At 42.9% G+C, this 12,984-nt stretch overlaps 1 protein-coding gene across 5 annotated transcripts in view; it reads right to left on the minus strand.

Annotated features, from left to right (window-relative positions):
• The window catches only part of MTBP (MDM2 binding protein), a 42,706-nt gene that overhangs the window by 19,613 nt on the left and 10,109 nt on the right, over positions 1–12,984 (minus strand). For 3 of the 5 annotated variants that reach the window (XM_066623753.1, XM_066623752.1, XM_066623750.1), the window contains 6 exons: positions 12,638–12,782; positions 9,594–9,711; positions 8,748–8,885; positions 6,557–6,651; positions 1,668–1,740; positions 287–404 (listed from right to left, as the gene is read on the minus strand). In XM_066623753.1, the coding sequence (XP_066479850.1) occupies positions 287–404; positions 1,668–1,740; positions 6,557–6,651; positions 8,748–8,885; positions 9,594–9,711; positions 12,638–12,782 (687 nt within the window). The remainder of the gene's footprint in view (positions 1–286; positions 405–1,667; positions 1,741–6,556; positions 6,652–8,747; positions 8,886–9,593; positions 9,712–12,637; positions 12,783–12,984) is intronic. The other 2 variants (XM_066623751.1, XM_066623754.1) reach the window with 2 other exon arrangements.

Below are 12,984 nucleotides of genomic sequence, written 5' to 3' on the forward strand. Positions count from 1 at the left end.
CCAGTTTCTGGGGAACATCAACAGGGCAAGGTCATGCCTTGGTTGTGCATTTTCCAAAAGCATGATTGACCATTGCAGAAATGAGAAAGTGGGACTACATAGACCAGGAGGGCTCTTTTCATGCTCTTACTTTGACTCTTTGATCAGGTCTCCTTGCTTGGACAGAAAAACAATTATCAGAAACTGCCCTTCAGTGCAGATGTTTGGGAGCAGACATAATGCTAGCAATGTCAACAACTTTCCAAGAAGCTGGAAAAATGTGGATGTGGCTAAAATGCATACTCACTATTGATGACTTTTGGTTTCCGGGCCATATATTCCTTCCATTTTTTTGTACTCAATTGATTAGGCAGAGGAATCAACATGCGACTTACACTGCAGGGCAAAACAAATAAAGCTCCTACCTGTAGGGAAAAAAATGGATGCACATGTTTCTCTACAAACTTGTAACCCAGAAAACACATTTATAAAGGGTCAGACACTATTTGGCAACTGGACCCATCAAGGATGCCCTCCAAATGATGTCATCCATACAACAGATCCAAGGAGCAAGAATACGAAGAGCTCTCAGTAGCTGTTTCCAATTACGGAGCTCTCTCCTACGGCAAACTCACATTAGACAAAACCTGAGCAGGTTTTGAATCTGTCTTAGGACCTACCCTTATATGAGCAAAGTCTGAGGCAGTGGGTTAAGTTAGGAAAGAATGGGAGAGTGCCAATTACATTTTAGACAGTTCTGCACATGTAACTATTGTTACCCAGTCAAAGTCTTCTTCAGTGTTAACACTGAAGAAGAGCATTCATACAAAGGACATGACCCACATTAAAACAACAACAACAAAATCACTTTTTCCTGAATCACAGGAGAAAAGCCAAGATCTTGCATTATTATAATGCAGGAGAAAAGCCTCCTGCCCTGTGGAGCTCACATAAACAGACCACCTGCATGAACCATTATTTTCACAAGCAGGCTAGTTTTGATGCCATCTGCATCATGTTCTAAAAACCAAGAGAACATGGAAATTCTTACAAGGAACATGCAACCAAACAAATGTGCTACTCCTGTTGCAAACTGCAAATCTCACTCCACCATAACTTTAGGACACATACTCCTCTGTTGTTTGGACATTTAAAAAAAACAAAAAACAAAAAAACCTGAACTGGGCAGAGTGTTGAACTGTGCTTTTATACCAAAGTGTTTTTTGCTGTAAAAATATAGGCAGTCCTGGACATGCAGTCCTGGACAAACAGATTTAGAAAAAAAATAAGCCATTCATATATAAGAAGTTGTGGAAAAAATGGTACTATGTCTATTTCTCATATTTTTGAAACTGATTATCCTGAAACAGCAACAGTTAAGAGAAACTAAAGATCCATTTGCAAGAAAAGTTGTATTTTCTTCCCAAGCAACTCTCTAAACTGCAACTAAGGCAGCAATCCTAACCTCACTTTCCTGGGAGTAAGTTCCATTGAACACAATAGGACTTACTTCTGAGTAGATCTGGTTAGGATTTTGCCCTAAGGGTCTGAATTCAAGCCATTGTGATCATAACCCAAATGTACCCTAGAAATAAGATGACATGCTACTCCAATGAGATCAGCTCTTCAATACACACATAGAAGTTACACTGCATTTCATTAATAAAATTAAGGAAGTGATAATACACCTTTCCACACAGAGAAGAAATCTGACCCAAAAATAGCATAGATTTCTCATTCACATTCGTTCTTGCCAAACTTCTATGCAGAGAATTAAGGAATAATAACCATGAAGTGCAAACATTTACATTTGTGAACATTACAATAATATTAACATGGGTGTGTGTTAATTTTCTCATTGGAAATCAATACTCAAATGCAACTTCACACAGAGATATAACTTACAGAAAAACTGTGATTTTTCAAGCGTAGTATATATGGCAGCAAATACACACATACTCCTCAGTAGTACAAAAGCTATATGACTACATAGATACTTTTTTTAATTGCAATGCAATGCAGTCAGTGACTTGACTGGACTTTATTGACCTACCATGAACTATCAATGCTTATTCTTGTTACAATTGCTGTTCCTATGACTTACTTTCTTAGCTACCTGACTGTGAACTTATACAAGAATAATTAAGTTGCAAGAGACCTACAAGTTCAAGTCAAACACTCTGCCAATGCAAGCTGTCCACAGCTACAACATCCCTGATAGATGGTTATCCAGCCTCTGCCTAAATATTTCTCCAATGATAGAGAATCTAGAACATAAGAACAACCCCACTGGATCAGGCCATAGGCCCATCTAGTCCAGCTTCCTGTATCTCACAGCGGCCCACCAAATGCCCCAGGGAGCACACCAGATAACAAGAGACCTCATCCTGGTGCCCTCCCTTACATCTGGCATTCTGACATAACCCATTTCTAAAATCAGGAGGTTGCGCATACACATCATGGCTTGTACCCCATAATGGATTTTTCCTCCAGAAACCTGTCCAATCCCCTTTTAATGGCGTCTAGGCTAGACACCAGAACCACAACCTGTGGCAAGGAGTTCCACAGACCAACCACATGCTGAGTAAAGAAATATTTTCTTTAGTCTGTCCTAACCCGCCCAACACTCAATTTTAGTGGATGTCCCCTGGTTCTGGTATTATGTGATAGTGTAAAGAGCATCTCCCTATCCACTCTGTCCATCCCCTGCATAATTTTGTATGTCTCAATCATGTCCCCCCTCAGGCGTCTCTTTTCTAGGCTGAAGAGGCCCAAACGCCGTAGCCTTTCCTCATAAGGAAAGTGCCACAGCCCCGTAATCATCTTAGTCGCTCTCTTTTGCACCTTTTCCATTTCCACTATGTCTTTTTTGAGATGCGGCGACCAGAATTGGACACAATACTCCAGGTGTGACCTTACCATAGATTTGTACAACGGCATTATAATATTAGCCGTTTTGTTCTCAATACCCTTCCTAATGATCCCAAGCATAGAATTGGCCTTCTTCACTGCCGCCGCACATTGGGTCGACCCTTTCATCGACCTGTCCACCACCACCCCAAGATCTCTCTCCTGATCTGTCACAGACAGCTCAGAACCCATCAGCCTATATCTAAAGTTTTGATTTTTTGCCCCAATGTGCATGACTTTACACTTACTGACATTGAAGCACATCTGCCATTTTGCTGCCCATTCTGCCAGTCTGGTGAGATCCTTCTGGAGCTCCTCACAATCACTTCTGGTCTTCACCACTCGGAAAAGTTTGGTGTTGTCTGCAAACTTAGCCACCTCACTGCTCAGCCCTGTCTCCAGGTCATTTATGAAGAGGTTGAAAAGCACCGGTCCCAGGACAGATCCTTGGGGCACACCGCTTTTCACTTCTCTCCATTGTGAAAATTGCCCATTGACACCCACTCTCTGCTTCCTGGCTTCCAACCAATTCTCAATCCATGAGAGGACCTGTCCTCTAATTCCCTGACTGTGGAGTTTTTTCAGTAGCCTTTGGTGAGGGACCGTGTCAAACACCTTCTGAAAGTCCAGATATATAATGTCTACGGGTTCTCCTGCATCTACATGCCTGTTGACCTTTTCAAAGAATTCTATAAGGTTCGTGAGGCAAGACTTACCCTTACAGAAGCCATGCTGACTCTCCCTCAGCAAGGCCTGTTCGTCTATGTGTTTTGAGATCCTATCTTTGATGAGGCATTCCACCATCTTACCCAGTATGGATGTTAGGCTGACCGGCCTTATAGTTTCCCGGGTCCCCCCCCCCTTTCTCTTTTTAAAGATAGATGTGACATTTGCTATCCTCCAATCTTCTGGCACCGTGGCCAAAATCTACCACCTTCCAAGCCAGTCACCACTGCTGAACAGTTCATACCATCAGGTTCTAATCTTTAATCAAAATCTTCCTTGATGTAATTTAAACCCATCTGTCCTAGTCTTACCACTCAGAGCAACCAAGAACTAATCTGCTCTAATTTCAACACGACAGCCCAATTAATATAAATATAAAGCCCAATAAATATAAATATTTATAGATAGTAATGTTCCCTCTTAACCATCTCTTTGCCAAACTAAACATGCCCAACTTCCTCAACTTGTCTTCATAGGACATCATTTCCAACACATTCACCCTCCTCCAAACCCACTCCAATTTGTCAGTATCCCTCTTAAACTATACCGCCGAGAACTGAACACAAAATTCCAGGTGGGTTCTGAATGACAGCCTAATTCTATCCTTCCCAGTACCCTGAGGAACAGTGGTGCCAAAACGGCAACCGCTGTATCCTGCAGGCGCCAGGAAGCCTCCTGAGATCTCCTCAGGAGAGGACTTTGAAATCAAGTTCAAACCACAGGTTGAGACCATGGTTTACTTCTGGGTTGTTTTCCTGAAATTGTATTGTATTGGCAACCTTCAGTCTCGAAAGACTATGGTATCGCGCTCTGAAAGGTGGTTCTGGCACAGCGTCTAGTGTGGCTGAAAAGGCCAATCCGGGAGTGACAATCCCTTCCACACCGGGAGCAAGTGCAGTCTGTCCCTGGTCTGTCTCCCTGGCTATGGGCCTTCCTTCTTTGCCTCTTAGCCTCAGACTGTTGGCAAAGTGTCTCTTCAAACTGGGAAAGGCCATGCTGCACAGCCTGCCTCCAAGCGGGCCGCTCAGAGGCCAGGGTTTCCCACTTGTTGAGGTCCATCCCTAAGGCCTTCAGATCCCTCTTGCAGATGTCCTTGTATCACAGCTGTGGTCTACCTGTAGGGCGCTTTCCTTGCACAAGTTCTCCATAGAGGAGATCCTTTGGGATCCGGCCATCATCCATTCTCACGACATGACCAAGCCAACGCAGGCGTCTCTGTTTCAGCAGTGAATACATGCTAGGGATTCCAGCACGTTCCAGGACTGTGTTGTTTGGAACTTTGTCCTGCCAGGTGATGCCGAGGATGCGTCGGAGGCAGCGCATGTGGAAAGCGCTCAGTTTCCTCTCCTGTTGTGAGCGAAGAGTCCATGACTCGCTGCAGTACAGAAGTGTACTCAGGACGCAAGCTCTGTAGACCTGGATCTTGGTATGTTCCGTCAGCTTCTTGTTGGACCAGACTCTCTTTGTGAGTCTGGAAAACGTGGTAGCTGCTTTACCGATGCGCTTGTTTAGCTCGGTATCGAGAGAATGAGTGTCGGAGATCGTTGAGCCAAGGTACACAAAGTCATGGACAACCTCCAGTTCATGCTCAGAGATTGTAATGCAGGGAGGTGAGTCCACATCCTGAACCATGACCTGTGTTTTCTTCAGGCTGATTGTCAGTCCAAAATCTTGGCAGGCCTTGCTAAAACGATCCATGAGCTGCTGGAGATCTTTGGCAGAGTGGGTAGTGACAGCTGCATCGTCGGCAAAGAGGAAGTCACGCAGACATTTCAGCTGGACTTTGGATTTTGCTCTCAGTCTGGAGAGGTTGAAGAGCTTTCCGTCTGATCTGGTCCGGAGATAGATGCCTTCTGTTGCAGTTCCAAAGGCCTGCTTCAGCAGGACAGCGAAGAAAATCCCAAACAAGGTTGGTGCAAGAACACAGCCCTGCTTCACTCCGCTTCGGATGTCAAAAGGGTCTGATGTGGAGCCATCGAAGACAACAGTGCCCTTCATGTCCTTGTGGAAAGATCTGATGACGCTGAGGAGCCTGGGTGGACATCCAATCTTGGGGAGAATCTGGAAGAGGCCGTCTCTGCTGACCAGGTCGAAAGCCTTTGTGAGATCTATGAAGGCTATAAAGAGTGGCTGTCGTTGTTCCCTGCATTTCTCCTGCAGTTGTCTAAGGGAGAATACCATATCAGTGGTGGACCTGTTGGCTCGGAATCCACACTGCGATTCTGGATAGACGCTCTCTGCAAGTACCTGGAGCCTCTTTAGTACAACTCGGGCAAACAGCTTTCCTACAACGCTAAGGAGAGAGATGCCGCGGTAGTTGTTGCAGTCACCCCTGTCACCTTTGTTCTTGTACAGCGTGATGATGTTTGCATCCCTCATGTCTTGAGGTACTCCACCTTCTCTCCAGCAGAGACAGAGGATTTCATGCAGCTCAGTGACGATGATCTCTTTGCAGCATTTTAGGACTTCAGCAGGGATGCTGTCTTTTCCAGGTGCCTTGCCAAAGGCAAGGGAGTCCAGGGCCACGTGAAGTTCTTCTAGGGTTGGTTCACTGTCAAGCTCTTCCAGCACAGGCAGGCACTCAATGTTGTTCAGTGCTTCTTCGGTGACTACATTTTCTCTGGAATATAGCTCATTTCCTGAAATATAGCTTATTTCCTGAAATAAACTATAGTTAATTGAAGGTTCTGTTTTGAACAATAAAAAAATAATAATTACAAAAAATAAACCAGAACTCTTTGCAACTTTGAACAATCAGATATTGGCAATAACGGAATCATTTATTAAAATATTCATTAAAATGTATATGAAAAAGTTGTGTATAATAGGGTAGTTTACTACTTTTTCCAAAATTTCCTGCTTCTGAAATGTTATCGGTTCAATGGAAGCACATACACAAACATCTAAACTGGGCAAAATGAGTTCAGCAACAAAAGGATACAGCTCAAACTGAAGGTTTGATACTAAAGATGAAGGCAGATCAGACAGCAGCACCAACCGTACGAATTTTATCGCAGGACCATAATAATGGAAGACCTGAGAAGACATTTTAGTTGAGGTTATTTTGATGTGTTTATGAGCTTAAACACTAAGCTGCCACTAAGGTGCCTACTAGGTTTCTGGTAGCTGTCCTCTACACACTTTAAAAAACCTGAACAATCAGGGACCCTTTTAGACATACCATGAGATGAGAGGGACTGCCAGCAAAAGACAAAATTGGCAACTATTTTTGCACACCTACATTCCTATGTATTTTCCTCAGAATCTGTCTTGGACTGCAGGCAGACTCTACTTTGCCTGTAAAATGATATGAAGTACCATGGATGGTGCTTATGATTAAAAAATAATCTCAATAGCTTCAATTTCTTCCAAGGTCAAAAGCAGTGGTTCTCAAACTCTCTGGGAGAGTCTGAGAACCTCTAAGTTTCTACTTAAGGGGTGGGGGAAGGACTGCTTCATGCTGCTGTGGAAGGGTGCGTGGGTGCGCTTCTACTCACCCCTGCTTGCAGCGGCTTCCCAGGGGTTGGAGGAGCCCAGCACCAGCCTCAGCAAGGTCCTTCATGCAGCACAGAACCCTGCAGAATGCGATCGCAACCACTTTCTGTTACTTGATCTCAAAATCAGAAGTGGTTGCGATCGTGTTCTGCAGAGTTCTGTGCTGCATGGAGAGCCTTGCTGAGGCTGGCGCCAGGCTCCTCCGACCCCCAGGAGGTTGCTGCAGGTGGGGATGAGTGGAAGCATGCCCCTGTGCCCTGATCAGAGGCACAATCCAGGGGATCACGTCTCTGCCTTCCCCCTCCCTACCCCTTAAGGAGGCAGAGCACAAGGCCCTCAGGCTGGGGCATTGCAACACCCCCATGTGAGGACCGCTGGTCTAAAGTGTGAGTTAGAAGTAGCTAGAGCAGATCCAGTGCCTGGTCTAATCCCTTTTCCCATGTAAATGGAGTTTATCGATTCATGGGGGATCCTCCATTTTGCACCACCAATCTCCCCCAATCTGAGCTCTCACCAGCTGCATCTGAGTTCTGTCACCCTAGCAGGTTGAGCACCTGGATTTCTGGGCAGACACGGCTGGCTGGAGTACAGTTTGGGAGAGATTGGTTGCAAGGTAAGCAGGCTACCTGGTGGAATGGAACACTCTGTTCACTCCAGAGAAGCCTTTTCCAGTGAGCAGTGGTCTCCAGTTTGGAAGGAATGCTAGAGGAGGAGACAGCAAGAATGGCAACAGGAAGCAGAGAGCAGAGGAAGCAGACAGGCAGCAAGAATGTTAGACTCCACTTCCTGTTAGTGTTCTCGTCGCCACTTTCTCTAGTATTTCTCTAGCAGTTATAAGACTAGAATTCTCCGTCAGCTTCCTTTTCCAAAAAGCTTCCTCCACTGTCTGCTTCCTGCTAGCATGGCTTAGCAAACGAAGTGTTGGCAAACAAAGATGCGACTTAAGAGCGCAACCGGAGGGGATTTGAGAACTGCCAATATCTGAAACAGTGGAAACTGAGTTCGCGGACATGGAGGAGGGAACTGCTATATTCCTTTTCAACGAAGTAGTTCACAAAGCAGTTTACAAAGTAAAATAAATCAAATGGTTCCTTGTACCCAAAGGGATCACATTCTAACATCTTTAACTTGGATGTGACTATGAACTTTTAAACTTCTAGAATCCCACAACTACGCAAGAATGAACCTTATCCCTTTTTACCATCTTAAGACAAAGGAAATCAGATTTTTAAGTATTTTCTTTGCTTTTTGTATCAAAATTCCATAGTTTTTCTTTAAATTTTCTAGTAAGTTGTCTTCTAGTCATCGCATTATTGTGTCTGGATTTAGCCTCTTTAAACTGACCCACATTAACTACTTAGCTGTGTATATACTACTGATACATATATCTGAAAGCTGTGTGCATCTGTGCTGCTTACAAAAGTGAGGTTACCTATAACCCCAGATACCAAAATGCGCCCCAGCCAACATTTTTTTTGACTGGGAGAGATTTGCCTCTCTGTTTCAACTTTGCCTCTCACAGTCTATCTGCTTTGAACATCCATACTGTTCTCTTTGAATCTTGATTGCCAGCATTATTGATTCCTTAACAAAAAATCAGAAATGCAGTTCATAGACAGATCAAACATATGCTTTACCTCTGGCAAAGAAAGATTAGTATTCTTTGTCTGCTCAGTTTTCTTAGCAAAACAAGTTTCAAAACACAGCGTGTTGAGTGGCCTTCTTGATGCAATACTTTTAATACAAAAATCTGGAAAAGTAATTCCAGATCCAAACTGAAGAAAACAGAAAATAAAAGAATAAATGCAAAAGCCTGAAATAGAAGTTACTTTTAATTCATTTTCTTAAAATTCAGATGTATTAATCAAGGTTAAAAAATTAAAATGCAACCAAATTGAAGCATCATTGTAATAAAAAGCTGAAATATTAAATGCATTCGGGAAAAAGCACAGGTGGTTTCACCGACAAGTGTATACTTCTTCCTGTGTGTACTAAAAGTGTCCAAGTACTGAAACGATCTGCATCAAATTTGTCCCATCTTATAAACAGCTGGTGGCCAAAATGACAAAGGTTATCACCCAATCTTGAAGTCCTCCATCTTTATGCACGCAACCTGTCACCTCCCCACCCTGACCACCTCTATGCTTGACACTCCCAGCACTGAAACTTGAGAGCTTTGCTAGCAAGCCATTTGAAGTAAAAGTAGGGAGGACATTATCTGGTCTACGACTCATTTGTACTAACAAAGATGACCTTAAGAATAGCTATTCCAAATCATCAAGCCAAGCCTATCCAAACATGAAATTCCAGCATGATGCAGTCACACACATGTACCAATTTACTACGTTTAAAGAAACTTTTCTTACAAATTCTAGTCAAAATCTTAAAACCTTTCCATGCACAATGTAAGTTATGTGTTTTTGTTACAGGACATTCCACAACAAATCCAAAGAGGTTTCATGCCGATTGCTACAATATAGTACCTTTCGCTCCCATATCTGGATCTTTCCTCTCCACAATTCTCTTGAATCAATGCTATTTTTTATGTTTTCAGCAGCCAAGATATCGGCAGAAAGATAATTTGCAACATTCTGCCAACTGCTGGGAAAAGAAGAAAATATGAATGAGTTCTTCATCTGTCACTCAATTCTTCTACCTTAACAAGCTCAATATTTAACACAATCTTTATACCCCTAAGTAAAATTTCCCTACACTGTACATTTGTACAGTGTACAAAAATACCAACTTTTAAACTATCGCCTATACACTGTTTTCATCTTTTACAAAGTACCAAAACCGTAAGGCCACTTCAAACAGTTATTTTTCAAATAAACATTTTTAAAAGCCCCACCCTAAACTACAAGTAATACTACAGGACAAAATTTATTCCTACACGACACAATTTAGTTTCCAGATTTCTGTCAAATGCAAGTTGGAGCAGTGAAACATGGGCGTCCTTTTCCAGATCACACGTCCATGGATATCGGTGCATCACTGAATGGCCTGAGCAGCAGTTCTGGAAAGCTACTTGTATGTGTGTATGTGTATGTATGTAAGCTACTTGTATGTGTATGTGTATGTGCAACCTCCTGATTTTAGAAATGGGCTATGTCAGAATGCCAGATGCAAGGGAGGGCACCAGAATGAGGTCTCTTGTTATCTGGTATGCTCCCTGGGGCATTTGGTGGGCCACTGTGAGATACAGGAAGCTGGACTAGATGGGCCTATGGCCTGATCCAGTGGGGCTGTTCTTATGTACTTCCCTATGAAGAATTGTGAATTGCTTTGAGCAAGTCACAGAAGGACAAAAACTGCAGGGGATGATCCATGGCATGACCTTTTCAAAAGCAAACACAGCAGTGAGGAGAATGGGGAAATTAGTTTGGGGCAGTGATGCTGGGCATTAAGATGTTTACCCATCTTCCACTGTTTTCCTGATCAAAATCCCCCCCAACCAGCTAGCAGCCTCACTGAAGAAAAAGCAACAGGTACATTTGGTTTCTCCTCACTTGGGTTCACAGAAGCGCTACTGCCCTCAGCCAATTCTCTCTCTCTCTCTCTCTCTCTCTCTCTCTCTCTCTCTCTCACACACACACACACACACACACACACACACACACACTCCCTTTAAACTTTAAAAAGAGGTGGCCTCAAGGACACCTGAAGACAAATCTGCTGTGTCACAGGCAGTCTCACCCTCACTGTAATATTATTATTATTATTATTATTATTAATAATAATAACAATAATAATAATAATAATAATAATAATAATAATAATAATAATACAGGTATTTATATACCGCCTTTCTTGGTCCTCAGATTTCTCCTCGGACGTTATTCAAGACAGTTTACATAGGCAGGCAATTTTTAAATCCCCGTAGAGATTTTTACAATTTGAAAGGTTCTGTCTTTCAAGAAACCACAACATTCAGATGTTTCTTTCATTGATCTGGTTGCACGTTCTGGCCTCCATCCTCCCACGCTCAGAGCAGATGGAATAACTTGGCTCAGCTTGTCAGCTGCTTCAAGGTCGCACATAATAAGAATGTTTCATACATAACAAAACAGGCACCATATCCCAACACCAGCTTATTCAACTTCAGTACAAGCTTCAGGGGGGCTCATCAGCATTCAATACTCTAAGGGCACAATCCTAACCAGGTCTACTCAGAAGTAAGTCCTATTTTGTTTAATGGGGCTTACTCTCAGGAAAGTGTGGTTAGAATTGCAGCCTAAGTTGTTTTTAGCAAGATGTTTTCAGATGATCTAGAGCAGTGTTTCTCAAACTGTGGGACAGGACCCACTAGGTGGGTCGCAAGCCAATTTCAGGTGGGTCCCCATTCATTTTAATATTTTATTTTTAATATATTGAACTTAGATGCTGCCATGGTATGTGACTGCATTTGGGGAAATATTACAGATCTGTACTTTTAATAGACTACTATGTATATGCTTTTAACAATGATAGTCAGTGGGACTTACTCCTGGTTAAGTGTGGGTAGGATTGTAAAAATTTTCCCTGTTTGATGATGTCACTTCCAGTCATGACATCACTTTCGGTGGGTCCTGACAGATTTTCATTCTAAAAAAGTGGGTCCCGGTGCTAAAAGTGTGAGAACCACTGGTCTAGAGTTACTGAACCAATTTGTGCCCACTAGATGTAATTTAAAATGCCCATGGTTTGTAGGCATTATCTAGATCAGAGGTATCAAACATCTATATTTCATATAGCTGGCCGAACAGCATTCATGATGCCTGCTGAAGGTTGGAAGTTATATCATTAAGCAGGAAGTCACATAATTAAGCAGATGACAGACAGGAATAAGCACTTTGTTTCAAGTGGGAACTCATCAGCTGCAAATGACAGAAGACAAAATATGCAAATCTTGTTATTTTCAAGCTAGAGCATGGCCACCTTTACAGCAGCACTGCTTCTGAGAGGTGCTCTGCAAAATGACGCCGCAGCAGAAGTGGCACTTCTGAAAGGGTAGCTCTGGAAGAGCCCAATTATAATGGGCGGCCAGAGAAGGGGCTTCCAGGAACTGCATCTGGCCCACGTGCCTTAAGGTTAACGTCCCTGATCTAGATGTCTTCATTTGACTAAAGTTACTCAATGATTTTAACATTCAAATTCTATATTCTCACAGGTTTCTCTTCGCATTTAGGTATCTGGCTCTAGACTCCAGCATTACAAGCTAAAGACAGCTAGATGGACCATGACAGCTCTATCTGCTATGGTCCACTGTGACATCTGATCATATCAACCACCACTGGCAGAGAATACTCTTGGCCCACATTTTGTGTTTGTACTTTAAAGTAGAAATCTAGGCTGCAAACAAACCTATGAGAAAGACAAGTAAACAGTATAAATAAGGTTTATGCTAACTTTGCTTTTGGTAAAAACTTACATTTTTAAAATAACAAAAATATGACTTTATAAAACTCTTCCTGAAAATGTTTCATATACTACAATTAAACCCCCAAAACAGTTGTCTTATTTGCATGACTCAGGTACTACAACTCACGTTTTGCTTTTATTTGCAACAATAGTGATTTTCGCTGAATGCCATTCTCTCAGGTGTTTCAAGGCACCAACAACAGGCAGACAATCTTTTAATCTAGGGCCATCTCTTTCGGAAGAGTGCAATATTACATCGATCATGGCTTTTCCTGTAGAAGAAATTATAATAAATATATCATTCACATAGGTCAGTGCTATTCAAACTGGGGCGTTGCGACACCCCAGCCTGAGGACCCTGGTCTCTGCCCCCTTAAGGTGGGGGCAGCCTGGAGGCGGGGGGAAGGCAGGGGCTTCCCAAGCCGCCTTACCCAAGCCTTCCACTTACCCAAGCCTCCTGCAGCCTCCCCGGGG

This window comes from Tiliqua scincoides, chromosome 4 (assembly GCF_035046505.1).
Source record: "Tiliqua scincoides isolate rTilSci1 chromosome 4, rTilSci1.hap2, whole genome shotgun sequence".
NCBI classification, from domain to species: domain Eukaryota; kingdom Metazoa; phylum Chordata; class Lepidosauria; order Squamata; family Scincidae; genus Tiliqua; species Tiliqua scincoides.